At 36.5% G+C, this 22743-nt stretch overlaps 1 protein-coding gene across 3 annotated transcripts in view; it reads left to right on the forward strand.

Annotated features, from left to right (window-relative positions):
- The window catches only part of GSPT1 (G1 to S phase transition 1), a 42957-nt gene extending 24148 nt beyond the window's left edge, over positions 1-18809 (forward strand). For all 3 annotated transcript variants that reach the window (XM_030578058.1, XM_030578056.1, XM_030578057.1), the window contains 9 exons: positions 2231-2411; positions 2784-2938; positions 3603-3743; positions 4575-4668; positions 5039-5119; positions 9347-9520; positions 10232-10321; positions 10957-11125; positions 16142-18809. In XM_030578058.1, the coding sequence (XP_030433918.1) occupies positions 2231-2411; positions 2784-2938; positions 3603-3743; positions 4575-4668; positions 5039-5119; positions 9347-9520; positions 10232-10321; positions 10957-11125; positions 16142-16194 (1138 nt within the window). In that variant the 3' untranslated portion in view covers positions 16195-18809. The remainder of the gene's footprint in view (positions 1-2230; positions 2412-2783; positions 2939-3602; positions 3744-4574; positions 4669-5038; positions 5120-9346; positions 9521-10231; positions 10322-10956; positions 11126-16141) is intronic.
- Positions 18810-22743: the final 3934 nt, after the last annotated feature.

Consider the following 22743-nt stretch of genomic DNA (forward strand, 5'->3'; position numbering starts at 1 on the left):
GGCAGTGAGATTTCTGAAAGGTATAGTCTCCCTGTTTCCTCCTGTGAAGGAAATGAACCCTTTGTGGGACTCTAATACTGTGCTGGCCACCCTCATGGTTCCTCCATTTGAGCTGATGACAACCTACTCTTAGGCTATCTTTTGGGAGACACTCTTGTGGCTATAACATCTGCAAGAAATCAGCAAATTGCAAACATCTCTGTAGTCAGTTTTTCAAAGACAGTGTCCTTAAAACCACATCTAAAATTTTGTCTAAGGTGATTTCATAGTTTCACCTTAATCAGGTTATTTATTTGACTATTTACTTTTTTAAGCCACACTCAAATGCAGATGAGCAGTATCTCTATACGTTAAAATGCCAAGCACCACTGCACATCTATCTGGAAAGCACTAAACCATTCAATTCACCACCTCAAATATTTTTTGTCTCCTGTGCGGATTGGATGAAAAGTCAGCTGATCTCCATGCAGATGATTTCCAGACCATGGCTTTTGCAGTAGCTCAGGCTATGCCCCACAGACATTACAGGCTCATTCGTTGAGAGCCTGGGTGACATCGATCTCATTTCCCAGTCATGCTTCAATATTGGACATTTGTAGGGATGCTCAATGGTCTTGAGTGCATACTTTTACCAAACATTATGCTGTTACCACATCATCTAGGTCAGATGCAAACTTTGGGACAGAAGTTCTGCAGTCATTGTTCACTGCCTAGTGAAACTGCTTGTGAGTCACCTGAGTGGAATATACATATGCCACCATTTGAAGAAGCAAAACATTTACTTGTATTGTAATTGCAGTTTTTCAAGATGTGGTGCAGATATGTGTGTTCTACTCAAATTGGGCATGCCTGGCACACCAAAGCTGGAGTAGAATACATGTCTGCACACCAGTTACTTGGGGTGAACAGATCATCTCAGGGTTAGGTCTCTCAAACCCCGCCCTCCACCCCCCTTTTTTTTTGGGTGGGGGGTTAGTTTATGTTCTTCCTAGAAGGCATCAGATCTGCCTTATATCCAAGACAAGGTTTCACCCACATATGATACAGGTAGTAAATAGGGACTATTAAAACATTATTATTGAAGAAACAACTGTCTCTCCAGCTTGAATCTTTGACACACGATGTTTTCATCGTTTACCTTTGTTAAATAGACCTTTATTTGAAACTATCAGATTCCCTGTTGAAACAAGGACTTTATAATTGCATGACCAAGTTTGGGTCAACACACTCTTCCATCCTTTACCTATAAATAAAGTGAAAATTATGATGGAAAATATAAGAAAATAGAGAATTACAGTTGTCATAGCAATTTTAACTCTGTCCCTGTTTGTCACGTGGAATATTGTATACCACCCTGGTGTTAGCATTAAAGGATTAAGATATTATTTGAGGCATGGAAAGAATAACTGAACTTCTAGTCATGTGAAATCTGTTTTGATATTGTGACAACAGTTTTGGAGACTTGGAAATAGAGTAGGTGGTGAGTGTGAAAGAAAGTTGAAGCAAAGGTAAATTTATTTGATTCTGCACTGACAATCATATTTGAATGCCTAGAAGAGCATGTATATGAAAGAGTGTACAAAATTGCACATCTATTTGAAATTGTGCCTAAGAGCAGTGAGCACTCGAGGGGGCAAAAATTGAAAACCTAGGCACTAGAAACATCAAACTTCTTGTAATTGTTTTGATGCCATAAGGTCATATTTATTTCTTAACTAACTTTTTTTAAACTTAACAAAGCACACATCCTCTAGGAAGGATGGTATGTGCCAGCTCTAAACCAGTTTTGTTACCTGTGCATAAAAGACAGAAAGCCTTGAAACTTTTTTTCCATTATCAAGTTGACCATTAATCTGTTGGAGTTTCTTCAGATAGCAGTTTATCTCTAAGCAGAGGAGAAGCATGAAGTGTATGTGTGTGCTTAAAACGTAACTTTGGGAAATTAAGTCATGAAAGTAAGGGTTTGGAACAACAGTATCGTCTTAGCCATTGCCAGAGGTAGAATTAGCTTAGTACTATATGTTGTTGTGGTAATGATTTAGCACTACAGGGGTGTCCACCTGTCTGTATAAAATCTTACATCTATCTGCCACAATCTTAGAAATGCTTATAAAGTTGTCAGTGTTGTTGAGGCAGTTTAAAACATTGTATATGAAAAACAGTCTTTACGAAAACCAAAATATTAGTGTAGTAAATATTAATACAGAACTAGAATAATGTATTTTTGCAGGTACCTGTCTTGGGCCTTAGACACAAATCAAGAAGAACGAGACAAAGGTAAAACAGTAGAAGTGGGCCGTGCCTATTTTGAAACAGAGAAGAAACACTTCACAATCCTAGATGCCCCAGGGCATAAGAGCTTTGTTCCAAATATGATTGGCGGGGCTTCTCAAGCTGATCTGGCTGTGTTGGTAAGAAAAACAAATTGGACATCTACACATAATGGTATTGCTACAAATAGCTAGATCAGAATTACATATATAAAAATATCTCATCAGTTGTGGTCTCTGAAATTTTCAAATCTTAATGTAGCAATCTTGTATATTTGTATGTAATTCAGTTCTGATAGGTACACTGTAACCCAGCTTCTAATGTCAGCACTGTTAAATGGTTTTCAGAGTTAGATTGTGATATGTTATTTGTGTGTTCAGGGTTTATTGCACTATTGAATGTAAGGCTGTAAATCATGCATTGTCCTTTGATTTAATTGCAGAATAACTAAGAATAATTCTAATTCTTCAGTTGTGTTTTTTTTAAATACTTAACACTTTTTTTAAATTTAGGTTATTTCTGCAAGAAAAGGAGAGTTTGAAACTGGATTTGAAAAAGGGGGACAAACAAGAGAACATGCCATGTTAGCAAAAACAGCAGGTGTAAAACATTTAATAGTTCTTATTAATAAAATGGATGATCCAACTGTAAACTGGAGTAATGAAAGGTGAGTGTTTCTATTAAGTAAAAAATATTTTTTTAATATTTTCATGTAACTAATCATAGCTGAACTACAAGCTACAGTAGTGTCCAGTGCTGTTTTTTGCCAAAGCCTCATTTGATCCTTGACTGGAAGGATGATGGGCCTAAGAATACAGGCATAATCTATAGAGCATCTACTGGCAAAGCAGATAATTATGTATTTTAACAGTTTGTTGTGCATGTATGTCTAACGAAGCCACAAGCTCTAATATCAATTGAGAGTCAGGAAAACTTTTCAAGGCATTTAGAGCAAGTCTCTCTCACACACACTCTCCACTCTCTAGTTAGTTTAGCTAAATTCAGTTTTCCAGACTTTCATCTACTTCAGCAATAATTTGAATAACTACAGTAACTAAGCTAAGAGGGCATTCCGCAAATTTATGTTAAACTTCCTTTCTTATCCCTCAGCTTGTTTGGGGGAGCATTAAGCACACATTGCTAAAGTAGCTGCGTGTGGCAAATTGATTGGCAAGTCACTTCCAGTAAACTTGATCAAATCCGGAATTTTGATCTAATCAGCAAGTTTTCTTTTTAATTTTTATTGTAATATTAGATTTCAAATAGAAAAATATAACTTTACTGGAATTTCTTAGTTTAGCGTGATTGAGCTGCATGTCAATTTTTAATAGATATGAAGAATGTAAAGAGAAGTTGGTGCCATTTTTGAAGAAAGTTGGCTTCAATCCAAAAAAAGATATTCATTTTATGCCCTGCTCGGGACTGACTGGAGCAAACCTTAAAGAACAATCAGATTTCTGTCCTTGGTATATGTAAGTAACTTAGTATTGTTAACATGTTGGGGAAATAGTAATAGTTCATTAATAGGCAGTACTACAGTACAGGTAGGTGGAAATATAAGTTTGTATCCTGTGGTCAGATCCAATATGATTGACTAATGTATACATGAGGGAAGACTGCCTTTGCAATGATAATCAAAACCAATATGACCAAGAAGTAAAGCAGAAGCATTTGAGCACTGTTGAAGAAATTCGCTACAAAAGTACTATTTCTGTTATATGTTGAATTAGCTTACCACAGACATAACAGTATTTTCCTTGCCTTGTGAGGTCTTGAAAGTGCTGTACTGCCACTTGAATTTTCCAATGATTTCACGTTGGGTGTGTGGCTAGGGTGAAAAAACAGTTTGATGTGAATAGTCTGTGTAGAACCCTAATAAGACTGTGGGCATGGCTCATAGCCATTTAATGCTATGTTTGCTGATATGGCTCAAGGCAATTAAACCATGTTAATGAAAACCACTCTGAAAACTTGCCTATTATGTTCACACTCCTGGAACAGATTTAGCATATCCAGCAAGAGTCTCAATGGACTAGTGAACTGTTCTAAAAATGCTTGTAATGTGATTTTAAAATTAAATGGTGTGAATGTAAGCAGTATAACCACTTTGCATCACCACTTTTGATCTATGTTAACATACACAAGTTAGTGATGTTAAGGATTTCATTGTTTAGAGGTTAAAGTTCTTTCCCTCTGTTGTGTTTGGCTGAAATCCTTTTCTTGATTTGTAATGAATAAGCCATACAGTTTGGCTAAACTGTAAGTGAAATGTTTATTTAAATAAATATTTTTATTCCTTTTAGTGGTTTACCATTTATTCCATATCTGGATAATTTGCCAAACTTCAACCGTTCAGTTGATGGACCAATCAGGCTGCCAATTGTGGATAAATATAAGGTACAAAATGAAACTAGGATTTGAAATTAGTTATGTTACCTTCAAATAGATGGCCCATGTATTCCTCTCTAACTTTATTTTCAAAGGGTTCCTGCAGTTCTGTCTTAAATGTGGTGAGCATCGTGTCATTTACCTTTTGATACACAGGATTGACTGAAAAGGATCACATTTGCTTTTAAATATGTTCTGATGCTCACCATTTCATGCTTTCGATGCTTTTCTCATTGGAAAATACTAACTTAGAAGCAATAATGTAACATCACTTGATTATATCAATATATGTGTTGTCTACGTTTATGATTAAACAGTAAAACACAGCAGTATTTTAAGAAAAATAAGCTTTGAACTAGTGTTTCTGTTTTTTACAAAGGATATGGGCACTGTGGTCCTGGGAAAGCTGGAATCAGGCTCTATTTGCAAAGGACAGCAACTTGTAATGATGCCAAACAAGGTATGGCAAGTTTTCATCTTCCATATTTAAGAAGTTTCTACGGCTATAATCAGCTTGGTTTACAGTAAGTAATTTGATCAGAACTAAGAGCTTCTGTATATGACACTCTGTCAGACAGGATTCAGCTTTATATAACCACCTCTGAAAATATTCCATGTTTTAAAATCATAGGACTGGAAGGGACCTCAAGAGGTCATCTAGTCCAATCCCCTGCACTCCTGGCAGGACTAAGTATTATCTAGACCATCCCTGGCAAGTGTTTGGGGAAATGTATGGGAGAAAACATCAGTGTTTAATATCTGAGTTTAGCAGTTAACTTTTTTTCTGGATGTTGAGTATGTCTTTGATTTCCTCAGCATTCAGAAGTAGAATTGCACTTCATCACTAAACTCCAGTAACCCTTGGGTCATCAAATCTGTCTGGCTTATTTGAGCTTTAGTTTGCTTTGCAACAGGTATGTTTGCCTAGCTGAATCCTTTTTCTGCTGGGAGTTAGTCACCACCTTCCTCACACACTGTATCCATTTTCAAGTGAGAATGGAACAGATTCCAAGGACATAAGCTGAGGTATATGTCGTATGAGAGAACTACTGTTATTTTTATTGGCTTAAGTTGAGAATTCCTTTACCTCTTCTGTTCCAACAGTCAATGAAAATTAAGGGTGTCTCAGCATTCGTGCCAGAACATAAGATCAATCTCTTATACACGGGAAACAGAAATTTCTTTATGCAAAATGCATTGATGCTTAGACTGATTTCCATGTCACCTCTTCTGGAAAATTAGCAGCGGCAAGTTAATAGTATGGGGCATGTTTTTGCATTAAAGATTTAAAAATCGACAGTATAAAGGAGCTAGCTTTGTGTTGCTGCCATCTGATGAATAGTATCCGGTAGTGTGATTAAAAGTAAATTCTGTAATCTAATGTCAGAGGTCTTGAACGATGCATCATACTTGTTTTTGACAGTCTGTCTATACCTGAATTAAGATTCCAAGATAAAAAAAATTTTTCAGACACTGTCTCTAAAAGTTAACTTGGGTTATCCACACCCTACTGCCTCTACTCTATTTGATGTCCAGTCCACCTTAATTTAGGGTGTGGAGAGCCAGTTAAATCAATATTAGTGCTCAAAGTACCAACATTTGTTCTACTGGTGTAGTGACTAAAGAAATGAATCATCACAGCACTGAACAAATTTGAAAATTGAGTAAAAGACAAGTTTATCAACATGTTGGGGAAAAGTTCCATAATGGTCAAATGCATTAGTAACAGAATATTTTTCTTGTTAAAACTTAATTTGCCTATTGTGGTGAAAATTGAGTGCTTCTCTGGATTTTTATACCTGGCATTTATTATTTGCAAGTGGTTTAGAAAATATTGTTTTAAAATATACCTTCCATGGAACTTGAGGAATTATTCCCTTGGGGAAAAAGGAAGAAGACCCAACAATTTAAAGAACTAATTTGAGATGTAATTCTCAGATGAGCTTGTACTTTTGACTTAAGGTACTTTAAGTAGCTATTTCTTTTTTATCACAAAACTGTTTGACACTGCTACTAATGACAGACAACCATGTAACTCTGTAGGAGAATTAGTAGGGAGCAGTTGAGAAGTTGCAAATGCTTTTAGCAGATTACCATAAACATAAAATTTGTATATTTCAATAAGTCCTTTTACACTTCAGATGACATGCACTTCTGTTAGTAGTAATGAGCTAAAACCTTACAAAAGTGAACCGTAGTAACCCTTTTACTCTTTTGAGGGTAGGATGAATCTTTTCTTTCCCCCCCCCCCCCCCCCCCGGCTTACTCTTTCAAATTAATCTAATTCTTCCCCACTGGTCCTTACTGGTGAGTGAAGGCATGAGACCAAAGGACAGACTATGGTGTAAAGGGATGACAATAAATTAGATTATATGATGTTTTGATTGAGAGTATTCATAAACCTGCATCCTGATTTATATTCATCTGCTTAGGAAGCTCTACAGAATCTTCTCATGTGATCTGCAAACAAAATCACTTCACTCCTTTATTCTGACATATTATTCCTTTTATCAGAGTGCTGAAAGGGTACATTTTAAAAATGTAACCATTGCACATACTAGCTTTTCATCTTTAGTATATAAAGCTCTCGAAATTTTAAAACTTCAATGTTGTGGACACCTGGACTAGTTCTGGTTCTAATATTTAAAAAAATACATATTTATTTATAACACCATAGTATACACTCCCCAAAGTGGATGAGACTTATTTCCTGCATATAATCTCCATAAATATAAGTGCCTTTCTCTACGATGGAAGCCTTTTGAAACTTGCTCTAGACTAAGATTAAAAATACAATGTATCACAATGTTGTCTAAATTGGAATATTGGACAGAACCAAAGTGCTAGATTATATTTTAATAACTGAGTGATACCAGCAAATTTTCTTCTGTGTTCAAGTTTTTCATAAAATTGTGAATTAAAATGCTTTATTATAATCATTAGGGCTGTCAAGCAATTAAGCGTTTAAGTGTGCGATTAATCGCATTGTTAAACAATAAAAGAATACCATTTATTTAAATAGTTTCCACATTTTCAAATATATTGATTTCAATTATAACAGAATATGAATTGTACAGAGCTCACTATATATTTATTTCATTACAAATATTTGCACTGTAAAAAAAACAAAACAAAAGAAATTGTATTTTTCAATTCACCTCATACAAGTACTGTGGTGCAATCTATTTATTATGAAAGTTGAACTTAAAAATGTAGAATTATGTCCAAAAAATAACTACAATCAAAAATATATATTTTTTAAACTTTTTAGAGCCTACGAGTCCTCTGTCCTATTTCATGTTCAGCCAATAGCTCAAATAAGTTTGTTTACATTTGCAGGAGATAATGCTGCCTGCTTCTTGTTCAAAATGTCACCTGAAAGTGAGAACGGGTTCACATGGCACTGTTGTAGCTCGTGTCGCAAGATATTTACATGCCAGATTCATATGTACCTTAGTGCTTCAATCTCCATCCATGCTGACGACAGGTTCTGCTCGATAGCAGTCCAAGGCAGTGTGGACAGACACATGTTCATTTTCATCATCTGAGTCAAATGCCACCAGTAAAAGGTTGATTTTCTTTTTTGGTTCAGGTTCTGTAGTTTTCACATCGGAGTGTTGCTCTTTTAAGACTTCTGGAAGCATGCTCCACACCCCGTCCCGATCAGATTTTGGAAGGCACTTCAGATTCTTAAATATTGGGTCGAATGCCGTAGCTATCTTACAAATCTCACATTGTACCTTCTTCATGTTTTATCAAATCTGCAGCGAAAATGTTCTTAAAATGAACAACATGTGCTGAGTCATCATCCAAGATACTATAATGTGAAATATATGGCAGAATGTAGGTAAAGTAGAGATAGAGAAATACAGTTCTCCCCCAAGGAGTTCAGTCACAAATTTAATTAATACATTATTTTTTTACAAGCATGGAAGCATGTCCTCTGGAATGGTGGCCGAAGCATGAAGCGGCATATGAATGTTTAGCATATCTGGCACATAGATACCTTGCAATGCTGGCTACAAAAGTGCCATGCGAATCCTGTTCTCGCTTTCTGGTGACATTGTAAATAAGAAGTTGGCAGCATTATCTCCCCTAAATGTCAACTAACTTGTTTGTATTGGTGATTGGCTGAATGCGAAATAGGACTGAGTGGACTTGTAGGCTCTGAAGTTTTGCATTTTTTTTTTTTTTTAGTGCAGTCATGTAACAAAAATAATCTACGTTTGTAAATTGCACTTTCACGATAGAGATTGCACTACAGTACTTGTATGAGGTGAATTGAAAAATACTGTCATTTTTACAATGCAAATATTTGGAACACATATAAAGTGAGCACTGTGCACTTCGTATTCAGTGTTGTAATTGAAAGCAATATATTTGAAAATGTAGAAAAAATCCACAAATATTTAATAAATTTCAATTGGTATTCTATTGTTTAACAGTGCATTTAAAATTGCAATTAATCATGATTAATTTTTTGAGTTAACCGCATGAGTTAACTGCGATTAATCTACAGCCCTAATAATAATACACCTAATGCAACATATTTAAAGTAATGCAGAGATGTAGCTGACAAACTGTATAGGTCTAATATACTCTTTTGTATTAGTGATTTTTTTTTTGGTGACATGCGTTAAGTAAAACATTTAATATATCAGGAAACCTGAATCTCGCTTTCTTTAAGCACAACGTGGAAGTTCTTGGAATCCTTTCTGATGATGTAGAAACTGATGCTGTAGCCCCAGGTGAAAACTTGAAGATTAGACTGAAAGGAATTGAAGAGGAGGAAATCCTTCCAGGATTTATACTCTGTGACCCTAATAACCTTTGTCATTCTGGACGCACATTTGATGCCCAGGTACGCTAGCTGAAATACAGGTCTGTAATTCCTTGGTTCTTGTATCTAATGATAGTGAATGACACTAAACAAGACAATTTAGTTAGAAATTTCACAGCTGCTGTAAGACCACTGTGTGATTTCATAAATCTTAATCCAAGATTTAAAATCATTGCTTAAAAAAGTCACAAGTGAATTACATATTTGTTCTTTGAACAAATGTTCTCTGAATGTGAATATTCTAATTGAAGTTTCAGAAATCCCTAATCTTAAAGCAAAATTCTATTTTCCTTCTTATAGATGAGTTATTTTTCAGTAAGTATATTTCTGTATTCTAAGACATTCAGTCATCAGGGGGAGGGATAGCTCAGTGGTTTGAGCATTGACCTGATAAACCCAGGGTTGTGAGTTCAATCCTTGAGGGGGCCATTTAGGGATCTGGGGTAAAAATCTGTCTGGGGATTAGTCCTGCGTTCAGCAGGGGGTTGGACTAGATGACCTCTTGAGGTCCCTTCCAACCCTGATATTCTATGATTTTGCTGGTTCCCTAACAAGAGTGTGGGGTTGGCCTTTTGCTTCTGAAAAGTTTTATTCAGTGACGTGACGTGGCACTTATATGAAGTTCTAGATAAAAATGTGTGATAGCTAACCCTTAATTGGTTAGACTCTGCCTCTTCAGAATATAATATGTGAGGAATGCAGTTATATTAAACTTCTTATATTACTTTACAGATAGTGATAATTGAGCACAAATCCATCATCTGCCCTGGTTATAATGCGGTGCTGCACATTCATACCTGTATTGAAGAAGTCGAGATAACAGTGAGTTTATATTAATGCTTTAACTTAAAGACAGCATGCTCTTCAGAGGAGGAACTTGTTTTCAATTGTTTTTACAGAAAATAATACAACAGATCTCCAGTTCAGTTGTGCACTAACACAACATAGCAAATAATAAGCATCATATACACATGTTATGAACACTTTGGGAGCCCTGAATGCTACTGTATGTTCAAACTTAATATCATAAAAGGACATGGTCCACTATCACACTTTGGTCTGAATATCTTCTTAAAAGTATCCAAAAAAGAGGGGTGAGGGAGATATCCTTCTCCCTTTTTTCAATTTGTTTACTTGTGGATTTGACAGCATTTTGTATGTCAGTTTCACTATATTCCAAGTATAGTCCATTTGTGTAGTTTTTCCTGCAGTAACAAGGGAGAAGGGTATTTGCAGGAAAAAAAAAAAATTATAAAATCATAGACGTTGTTTGGGGTGAGTGTCTCACGAGCAAGTGTTAGGTAAACCACTGTTACCTTTTCAAAATTGACTAAATTTCAAGTAGACAGTAATTTTAAAGAGGCTTGGTGAATACTGATGCTTTATTTCTGAGGGAAAAATATAATTGTCAATAAACTGTGTTTTGCTAACACTTTAAACTTCTCATTCTTGTGCAGGCCTTAATCTGCTTGGTAGACAAAAAATCAGGAGAAAAAAGTAAGACACGACCACGTTTTGTGAAACAAGATCAAGTATGCATTGCCCGTTTAAGGACAGCAGGAACCATCTGCCTTGAGACATTCAAAGAGTTCCCTCAGATGGGTCGTTTTACCTTAAGAGATGAGGGTAAGACTACTTGTGCAACTATTAAAGTTTTGTTTCTGTATATATACACCATCTTATTACACTTAGAATAAGAAATCTCAAACATTGAAATGAGAAACTAGAAATGGAAATATTATCTGTCCCTTTTCTACTTGCAGTACTTAGTAGAAAATTATCTGTAGAAGAATGTTTCTTCTTCTTCCTGCTGAAAAATAGATATGCCATTGTACAGTATAGAGAGAGGAGACAACAGGGCTGCTGCTAATAATAGAAATGCATTCACAGGTCTTGCATACTAAAGATACAGTAACTCTTCACTTAACGTTATCCCGGTTATGTTTCGTTTTTACGTTGCTGATCAATTAGAGAACATGCTCGTTTAAAGTTGCACAGTGCTCCCTTATAACATTGTTTGGCAGCTGCCTGCTTTGTCCACTGCTTGCAAAGAGCAGCCTGTTGGAGCTAGGTGGTGGGGACTTGGAACCAGGGTGGACTGGCAACCCCCTTATGAGCTCACCTAAGTTCCTTCTGCGGCAGCTGCCCAGCAGGCTATCAATTTCTGGGCAGTTCAGCTGTGTCCTCCCCCTCCGGCCCCCGCCATGTGCTGCTTCTGCCCTCTGCCTTAGAGCTGCTCCCGGGAGCCTCCTGCTTGCTGTGCAGAAAAGTTAAAGAATACAGGACATTTCTCAAGATCTGAGGCCCAACTTGGGAGACTAATAATATTGTGACAGGTTTCAGAGTGGTAGCCATCTGTATCAGCAAAAAGAACAAAGAGTACTTGTGGCACCTGAGAGACTACACAAAGTAAAACCTATTTCTCCATGCTAATCCCTCCCCCACACACACACTTTTACTCATACCTTCTTGTCAACTGTTGGAAATGGGCCATCCTGATTATCACTTCAAAAGTTTTTTATCTCCTGCTGATAATAGCCCACCTTAACTGATTACTCTCATTATAGTTAATATGGCAACACCCATTTTTTCATGTCTTCTGTGTGTATCTATCTTCCTACTGTATTTTCCACTGCATGCATCCGATGAAGTGGGTTTTAGCCCACAAAAGCTTATGTTCAAATACATTTGTTAGTCTCTAATGTGCCACGAATGGTGGGAGGGGAGACAGCATGACAGAGAGACAGTCATACACCCTGTGTGTGACACACACACACACACACACACACACACACACACACACACACTTTCTCTCTCTCTCGCTCTCTCTCTTTGTGTGAGAGACGTGCATTGCCCCTTTAAGTATGCTGACCCCACTCTAAGTACACTGCCTTTTTAAGTAGACCAGTAAGTTGAGACAGCAGCTGCTGCCAGCAGGCACACTCCATCCTGAGCCCTGTCATGTCCCCTACCCTGCTCTGTGGAGATGGTGTAAAGGAGCGGGGCACAGGAATGTGGGGAGGAGGGCACCCTGACATTAGCAGGGGAGTCTATGAACTGGTCTGTCTCCCAGAAGTGGATCAGTACACCCAGAAAGGTAACTTATAACAACAATCTACAGTTACTATCAGGACTTTGGCGCTGTGCTCTGGCTCCACTCCAGGCAAAAACCTGCAGTTCCACTGCTCTGGAGCTGCTCTGCGCTCCAGCTGCGGGCTTTGCTCCAAAGCCCTGGTTACTAGGTATGTCCACTTTTTCTTTACTGATATAGAGATTAAGTGGAAAGAACTGAGGGGCAGCTGTTTCCCCTTTCAAGTCCTTAAGTCTGAATTTTCCAAGCTGAGAAAAGGATGTGTGCAGCACGAAGGGTCCATCCATTTTCTATGTGTCTCAGACAGATGGTGTTTATGGACATACGAAGAGTTGGCTATTAGTACAGATCCCCATTCTTTCTATTTACTTGCCATATCCTCATCAGACTGGCTGAATATGCTGTTGCTCAGCTTTTGATAAAATGAGCCACTCATAAAATGTAATGACAGGCAGGAAAATGTGGTCTCTTAAAATGTAGCATTTCTGGATGTTTTAGCTTTTTTCTGGAATAATGCCCTTGTCAGGAGTTGACTGCAGCTTAGTTGAAAAGTAAATGGTTTCCCAAGAGTTTCTGCCATCTTCCACATCTTTTTCTCAGTTGAAAAGAAAAACAGGCTGTTATGAAATTATAACACTTTCTAGCTGATAGCAGTGCGTGGAGTCACTTCAAAAAATGGGACTTGAAAGCATGATATCCATTCTATTTAATCACTGTTGAGCAAAAAAGGCAGGTTCATACTAGAGTTCTGAGCTTCCACCATCTTCCCAAACTGTTGAAAAATAGTCATATACTGTCCATAGCTTCAGCTTTAGTTTATACCAAATCCCTACTGTTCACTAACCTGGTCAGCATGATTCTGTTTGGCTCTTAGTCTCTACTCCTTTTTTTTTTTTTTTTTCCTTCTACAGTAATTAAGACATAAGAGAGATCTCTTGTAATCCATTGTTGTTTCATGATGAACTACCCAAGTTAACAACTTTAGACTCTAATAGTCAAGAGACTCAAACTGAGGAACATGAATCTTGGGTCTTGTAAGTGAGGCATAATATTTAGGGCTGTTGATTAATCACAGTTAACTCACATGATAAACTCAGAATTAATCATGATTAAAAAATTAATTGTGATTAAGTGCAGTTTTAATCACACTGTTAAACAATAGAATACCAACTGAAATTTATTAAATATTTTGGATGTTTTTCTACATTTTCAAATATATTGATTTCAATTACAACACGGAATACAAAATGTCCAGTACTCACTTTACTACTTTTGTTACAAATATTTGCACTGTAAAAATGATAAAAGAAATAGTATTTTTCAGTTCCTCATACAAGTATTGTAATGCAATCTCTTTATTGTGAAAGCGCAACTTAAAAATTTAGATTACTTTTGTTACATAACTGCACTCAAAAACAATGTAGAACTTTAGAGCCTACAAGTTCACTCAGTTCTATTTCTTATTCAGCCAATTGCTAAGACAGACAAGTTTGTTTATATGTGCAGGACATAATGTTGCCCACATCTTATTTACAATGTCATCTGAAAGTGAGAACAGGCATGCACAATGCACTGTTGTAGCTGGCGTCGCAAGATATTTACGTGCCAGATATGCTAAACGTTCGTATGCCCCTTCATGCTTTGGCCACATTCCAAAGGATATGCTTTCATACTGGTGATGCTCGTTTAAAAAAATGTGTTAATTAAATTTGTGATTGAACTTATTGGGGAGAATTGTATATCTCCTGCTCTGTGTTTTACCTACATTCTGCCATGTATTTCATGTTATAGCAATCTTGGATGATGACCCAGCACATGTTGTTCATTTTAAGAATACTTTCACTGCAGATCTGACAAAATGCAAAGAAGGTACCAATGTAAGATTTCTAAAGATAGCTACGGCACTCAACCAAAGATTTAAGAATCTGAAGTGCCTTCCAAAATCTGATCAGGACAGGGTGTGGAGCATGCTTCCAGAAGTCTTGCAGGAGCAACACTCCAATGCGGAAACTACAGAACCTGAACCACCAAAAAAGAGAATCAAACTTCTGCTTGTGGCATTTGACTCAGATGATGAAAGTGAACATGAGTTGGTCCTGACTGCTTTGGATTGTTATCGAGCAGAATCCACCAGCATGGATGCATGTCCTCTGGAATGGTGGCTGAAGCATGAAGGAACATATGAATCTTTAGCGCATCTGGCATGTTAATATCTTGCAACACCGGCTACAACAGTGCCATACAAACATTTGTTCTCACTTTCAGGTGATATTTTATAAACAAGAATCAGCCAGCATTATCTCCTGCACATATAAACAAACTTGTCTGAGCAATTGGCTGAATAAGAAGTAGGACTGAATAGACTTGTAGGCTCTTAAGTTTTTTACACTGTTTTATTTTTGAATGCATTTATTTTCTGTACATAAGTCTACATTTGTAAGTTCAACTTTTAAGATAATACAAGTACTGTAGTGAAATCTAAGTGAATTGAAAAATACTACTTTTTTTATTTTTACAGTGCAAATACTTGTAATTAAAAAAATTAAGTGAGTACTGTACACTTGGTATTCTGTGTTATAATTGAAATCAGTATATTTGAAAATATAAAACTATCCAAAAATATTTATATAAAAAGTCTTCTATTGTTTAACAACACGATTAATCACAATTATTTTTTATGTGATTAATCATGATTAATTTTGTTAAGTGTGATTAATTTTTTAAGTGCTTGACAGCCCTAATAATATTCTGCAAATTTTGCGGGAATCGGACACTGAAAAGTAGTTCCCTTTTCCCCCACCCTAGTTTTTCTGTGCCAACAACTGGGTATCGAACACCTGCACAAAACATTTCTTATGACATCTCCATCAAGTAAAAATGACTTACGATCATATTATTTAAATCCATTTAGCTTGAAGCAGGTGTTTCTGGTAAAGCAGAGTGCAGGTGCTCACTGATAGTCCAGCTGCTAGCTGAACTTCAAACAAGAAGGAAAAAGTGGTATTCCCAAATGACTTTTCACTAACCTGACAAAACATGCCTTATGGTCACAAAATATTATGACTTGAGGCAATCGTTATTTTGCCATTCATTCTAGACTTCTGGCTATATGCATCCATAACAAAACTTATGAAATTACTCCCTGAAATAACATGTGTTTGCGCTGTAAGAGCTGTCCCTTATTGGTTACTTAAATTCTTCCATGTATTCCCTTGTCCTACAATATAACTTGCAGGAATGGCGTTTTCAACCTGTACAAGTTGGAATAGCATAACTTAAAGCACTTATGAAGAAGCCTCTCTTAGCAAGCAAAAATTCAGATGAATACAGAAAAATCTCACTCTTTGTATCTATATTGATTTCTCCTTTGCGAGAATGGCACTTTTGCTCCCATTAACACACTATTATACTCTTGTCATGAAAAATAACTTTCTCTAATATATAATTAGACACCATGAGGAATCTCTGTTTTAGAAGCTTTCACATTTCTAGATGTAATGCAGTGTTTACCAATAAAAGACCTAACACAAGCATCTTTCTCCTTGGTTTAGGTAAGACCATTGCAATTGGAAAAGTTCTGAAACTGGTTCCAGAGAAGGACTAAGCATTTTTCTTGATGACCCTGCACAATACTGTGAGGAAAATTGACTCTGCAAAAGCCTACTTCACACCGCCTTCTTATTTCTGCCCATTGATAAACTTCTCCCCATATTTTGCAAAGACAAATTTCACAGCCAAGGTCCACATTATGTCAGCTTTCTCATATTGAGAGCTCTGCTATGCCATTGTTGAATTTCCCAAAAAGAGGGGGTTTTCTCCCAAATTCTGCTTCCTTGCAAAGATTCGGCAATAGCTTTGTAAGTGATGTGGACATAATTGCCTATAATTATGAAAATCTAAAGGATTTTTAATGTTTAATTTCCCCTGGCATATTAAGACATCTTTTTTCCAGGCAGATCACTCAGTGTGAGTGTGTGTACACATGTTACAAAGACAACTACCATGTTAATAAACTATTCAATTTGAAATCCTTTTTGGTATTGGAATTGCTTTTGAATAACGTTTTTTATCTGGATGTAACACTGTTGCATTAGCTTTTTAACTTTCCAAGGAGTCTAAATGTTCGATTACTTGGAGTTTTCTAAACTCCTCCGCAGCGCTCTTCCTTCTCACCCCTCCGTGTTTTAAATGAGGTACTTAGGTAGCTGACCAAGTTTGTATAAAAGGAATTTGTTTTGCCCCAGCCTAATGGTGGTGTTTAATGCATTCTTTAAATTAAATACCTTTCTGTAAATGTGGCACTACTTTATTAGCTTTATGTTGATTTATATCTACAGCAAACCTAAGTTGACTTAACATAATTTCTTAGACACAGTAAGTTGGTTTTGAATGCTAGAATTACATACTGTGTCTTTTTTTTATAAAGTACAGCATAATCAAATTCTTAACTTCAGAAAATGCTAACAACCAGTAAATCAATGGAAGTTGCAAAAACATGGTAACGGTGGCAGTAATGCCTGCATTGGTATTTAACTGGGCCAGTTAAAGTGCCAGTTCTACAAGTCACTTAGTTCATTCTCTGTTAGAAGGTTGGATATTCCTTGCTGTTTTAAAGATCTGTCTGAATTGAGGAGACTATTTAAGACTCTAAGTGTTTGCACATATTGAAATGTAGGAGGTGCAGAATCAAGTGCAATCTGAACATTTTTGCATATCAAGCCAATTTAAGCTTGTGTAGACTGGTGAAGAGCTTTCTTGAGAAAGTAAAGCCATAAGCAGTTGAAAATTAAGCTTCCTCAATACAGCTTGAAGGAGCTAAATATTAAAACCCTACGTAGTTGTAGGTAAAAGTGGACTATCTCCTGTTGCCATCCTGGTTCGAACGATGTGAAAGAGGGTGAATGGGAAATGAGAGAAATACAAAGTATTAATGGAAATCTCCATTATTAATTTAAAGGGTTAACTTCAGAGCTTCTTCAGAATACTTTTCCTTAAACTAAATATTTTGCAATTGTAAAATTAAATAGTGGTGAGCCCTTGCCTTCCCCAGAAGCTGACAGTCACATGACTGTTTCAGTTTACAGAACTCTAAAATTTTAAAGAGTTTTATCCTTCTTGTTTCTTTGTAACTGTGGAATTCCCATTCATTTCACTTAAGGCTACATTGTATGGACAGCGCAAGTTATTGTCCTTCAGTTTCATATGATTACACTTGTAGCTACCATAATGCATGAAATTTAAATAAATTTTATTAAGTCTGCAAATCTCTGGGCTTTTATTTTTCTGGGAAATCTGAGAGCTTTAGACAAAATATAAACCAGCACCTTCCCTCTCCTTTCCCCCTTCCCAACTAAGTGAACAACAGCAAACCACAGATACTTGGATCTTAAATTGGTATAAAAATTAGTCAAGGAAATTCTTGCAAAGCTCTTTTTGTTTTTCTGGTTTGACTGAAAATTCTCAGGTACATAAATTGGCTCCCAAAATATTTATGCTTTTGAAATTTTCTCCTTATTAAAACTGTCTTTGGGGAGTGACAGTTCAGGGAGGACCTTAATGTAAAGTTATTTTTTTATTTAAAGTATTGAAATGCAACTGAAGCACTAAATATCTGAATTATCACTTTTGAGCAAACTTATAATGAGGACTTATTGATTAGTTTGATCATGGATTGAAAACTGATTCATCACTGAAACCTGAAAATCAACTGATGGATGGAAATGTATCAGGTACATGGAACTGTCAAGGATTTCTATAATATATTCCATTGTAAATCTAGTGTATTTGAATCTGATTTACATAAATTGAAGTGCATTAACAATATGTTGAAAGGTAGGTTGTAGATCTTGTTAAAGCAATACAAAATTTGTATAAGGTTGTAAGATATTCTGTTTGAATATTTTACAACCTTTAAACATACTAATAGCAAAAGGCAAAGCAAAAGTATAGGGCATTTGGCTTCATTATTAGGTATAAGAGCTAAATATGTCTATATACCTTTATCTTATTTTGACCATAGACTTTTTTTGAATCTTCCTCAAATTGCATAAGTTTAATGTACTCCATTAAATCTTCGTACCACATTGTTAGTGCAGTTTTTACTACAGTTGGTGGGCTTAATTTAGATAATTAAGGAAAAAGAAATAGTGCAGCTGCTTTGTTTTGAAATAAGTACTACTTGCTAATAAGTTCCTCAATGTAATAAACTTTTTTAAACAGTTGTCATTTTGAATCCTTATTTCCTTCTGTCAAAACACATGGCAAACTACTATGAAGATGAAAGAAATAAAGGATTTATCCAGCCATAAGAGGAAAAAATAATGTGAACTAAGACATGAAGAGTTGAACTGAGTGTAAGGAAATGGCTTAACTTATCAGCAGATAAATATATTATACTGATTTATATAATTAAGATCTTTTGTTACTGAACTGAAAACCTTGATAATATATGTAATGGTTAAATGCAAAAAATCTTTATGTGGAGTAGCAGAATCCTGATTATTCTGTAACATGAAAAATGACAGTGCATTCTTTCCTGCTAGTTATAAGAGGAAACAAACACCACATAAAATAGGGCCCTGGGCATGCTAATCATTTACCTAACTAGAAATATGCCATTCTTTGGTCATATCTGCAGATAAGCGGAAACTGCTTTACATTTGCTGGCTCCAGTTTCCTGATGCATACTTATGCTAATTGTTAACTATAGTGGCACTAGCCATCCACTGGGGATAGTTCTTTGGAAAACCAGATGCTTTATGAAGTTTATTCCACAAGGATCTTTGCTGGTGGTATGGCTTGAGGCTACAGATTTTTCAGTGGTACAAGATGCCCAGTGAAAATTGCTTAATGAATAATCTCTGCCACCAACTCATTAAATATTATCATCATTATGAGAAATATAGCCTTCAGGAGAGGCCTATATATGTCCTGAGATATTGGGGGCATTTTTAGATGGTGAACCATTCCAGAAGTCTGAATAAATGTTATGTCTTGCTTTTTTTATGTTGGTAGTGCAGAATGTTCAGATTATCTGCTGAGCAGATGGAGTTTTCTTCATACAAAACTTCATGGCTTTTTCTCACCCAGCACTCCAAGAAACTTGCTCAGTGAGCAGCTCAATAGACTTAAGCTGCTTCTTTACAATCTCCATGTGGGATCCTTAAAGAAAAGTATACCAACAAAGTTAGTTCTTAGGTAGCTATTGTTGTTCTTAAGGAAAGTGATAAGATTCTCAATTTACGTCAGTGGGCTATGGACCTTGGTTATCAAGTCAGTTAATACCCTTCCCCCCGCCATGAAGAAGAGTTACCACTGGTTCTAATCTTAATATCCAACCAAGATTACTTCTGACTGGGTTGATAGATATGTTGGATTACCTTTAGCTCTGGGCATAATGGGCATTGTGTTCTCTTGTTAAATTTCATATTTAACTCTCGACTCCTGTCCCACCATTAGTTGGATTTCTGTTGACAAAAAATCTGCTTAGCAGAGTGGAAGAAAGCATGACTTCTTCAATTCTTTGAGGGTGGCTCAAGATACTGCATATAAAAACTTTTCCAAGAAGTATTAGGATTTGATTAAACCACCCTCTGGTGGTCAAGTTATTTAACCTGTCCCTGTAGGGCAATCTAAAGAAAAACATGGAGAATTAAGTAGATGGAAAATTACTTCTGTTCACCTCAAAACACTATATGATCACTGCCTGCCTAGAGAGTGCTTGTAGTTCTGTTCCCTGAATACCATAACTCCGTGGAATAGGGGACAGGACAGAAAACCTTCCACGTCCTGATCACTACACCTCTTCTAGATATTTGTTCTTCTAAATGTTCTAGTTGGTTGAGTCACATTGAAAAACTTGCACATGTTGAATGCTGTAGAAGGATCCAAATCTGTTCTTCAAAAGTGTTATGTAAATGGAGGGACTAAAGGAGGGGAGAGAATCTGGCTTCTCCATAGTGTATAAAGGCCGGAAAGAATTTTTCTAAAGTACTTTCTTTTTTAATATTAGAAATTCAGACTTTGCTTGTACTGTTTGTCTAGAGAAACTATGGACCACTGCAGAACTAATAGGTTTATTATTGGCAGTTACTTATGGTAGTGCTGAGGCCGCAATCACGAGGGCGTCCCATGGTATTGAGTTCTCTACAATTAGAGGTAGGGATGGTCCCTTCTCTTGGAGAATGAGTAGCTAGGACATGAAACCTATTCAAGGGAAATAACTATTATTCATACTCTGGTAGTGTCTAGATGGCACAATCATGCTTGGGCCTCCAGTGTCATAGGCACTGTATAAATACGTTGTAAGAGTCAGTTGCTGTCTAACAAGCTTACACACTGATTTCAAGATGGGAAGTAACAAGTGACTGTAGAGGAGAGGAAAAAGTGGAAGGAAATGAAAGCTTAAACAAGAATAGGACTTTGAAAATGCTGTGGAGGAAGTAGTAGTAACCAGAAGGATTTGGCCAGGTCATGGGTGTGTAAGGTAAGAAGAATGGAGTGTTATATGATACCCATGTTGTGTGACAAGGAAGATGAAGGCATTAACAACAAAAGAAGTGGGGGAGGGCTTGGAAGGAAAGGTGAGAAGTTTTTTTCCAGATGAAGTTTGACGAAGATACCTAAGGAGTGTCAGAGACAGGTCAAGATGCTGAATTGTATAGGAGGAAATAAGTCAGCAGTATGTAATGTGAACAGAGACCACTGTAAAAACAAAACAAAAAATTAAACCACCTGAAGTGGAAGAAAAGGTGTCTTAGTTAAAAATTAATCACATATGCCCCTTTAATTAAGGGATGAATGCACAATTCACTTCTCTAGGTTCTTCACCATGACTTCCAGCAAAAATAGAGAACGGGCTTTAATTCTACAATTTCCAAGATAAACTAAAGCAGTATTGTTTTCATAGAATCATAGATCATTTAGTCAAGTCCCCTGCATGCAAGGCAGGACTAAGTATTACCTAGTTCTAGAGCAGAGGTCAGTAACCTTTCAGAAGTCGTGTGCGAGTCTTCATTTATTCACTCTAGGTTTCGCGTGCCAGTAATACATTTTAACGTTTTTAGGGCTCCTTCAAGTCTGTAATATATAACTAAACTATTGTTGTATGTAAAGTAAATAAGGTTTTAAAAATGTTTAAGAAGCCTCATTTAAAATTAAATTAAAATGCAGAGCCCCCCCAGACTGGTGGCCAGGACCTGGGCAGTGTGAGTGCCACTGAAAATCAGCTTGCGTGCAGTCTTTGGCACACGTGCCATAGGTTGCCTACCCCTGTTCTAGACTATCCCTGACAGGTGTTTGTCCAACCTGCTCTTAAAAATCTCCATAATAGAGATTCCACCTCATCTCTAGGCAATTTATTCCAGTGCTTAACCACTCCGACAGAAAGTTTTTCCTAATGTCAAACCTAAACTACCCTTGCTGCAATTTAAGTTTTGAAAACCTTTTCAGGTCTTTATATGTCAAGAAGAAAGGCACTAACTGGAACCAGTTTTTCCATTGCAGTCACTTCTAATAATGGCTTTGGTAACAATAAAATGAGCAATCAGATTTCCCCCTCCCCCTTTATATGTAGAAATACTGGCTTGAGGCTCCAAATACCAATTTAAAAAAAAATTCTGCTTTTGGTTTCCTGCCATCAACTCTAGTCCACAGGAAGGTTAATCACAGCCTGCATCAATGATAATATGCACACTACACCTCTACCCCGATAGAACGCTGTCCTCGGGAACCAAAAAATCTTATCGCGTTATATGTGAAACCGCGTTATATCAAATTTGTTTTGCCCGCCAGCATTTCCATTATTAGTAGTCAGCAAATCATTTCTTTAGAACTAACACACTGTATGCAGTAAATAAATCTGTTCTACAATAGTTAAATCGTATCTCCTTTCTTTAATTACAACAATTTATTCTATAAGCTTACTTAAAAGATAGTGTATTAACACAGGTACTAAACACTGCTAAATGCGCTCATGAGGGCTAGGTTTCATCATACATCAATCGTTTGGTCTGTGTGTAATGCTTAGGAAAATGAAGAATTCACATAAAATATCAGAAAAATGTTTTTAATTACACATCCTTACAAATTGTTGTAAAAAAGGATTTTGGTATTTTAGCAAATAGGAGCATGGGCCACTTTGTCACTTAGCCAA

This window comes from Gopherus evgoodei, chromosome 10 (genome assembly GCF_007399415.2).
Source record: "Gopherus evgoodei ecotype Sinaloan lineage chromosome 10, rGopEvg1_v1.p, whole genome shotgun sequence".
Classification (NCBI taxonomy): Eukaryota; Metazoa; Chordata; order Testudines; family Testudinidae; genus Gopherus; species Gopherus evgoodei.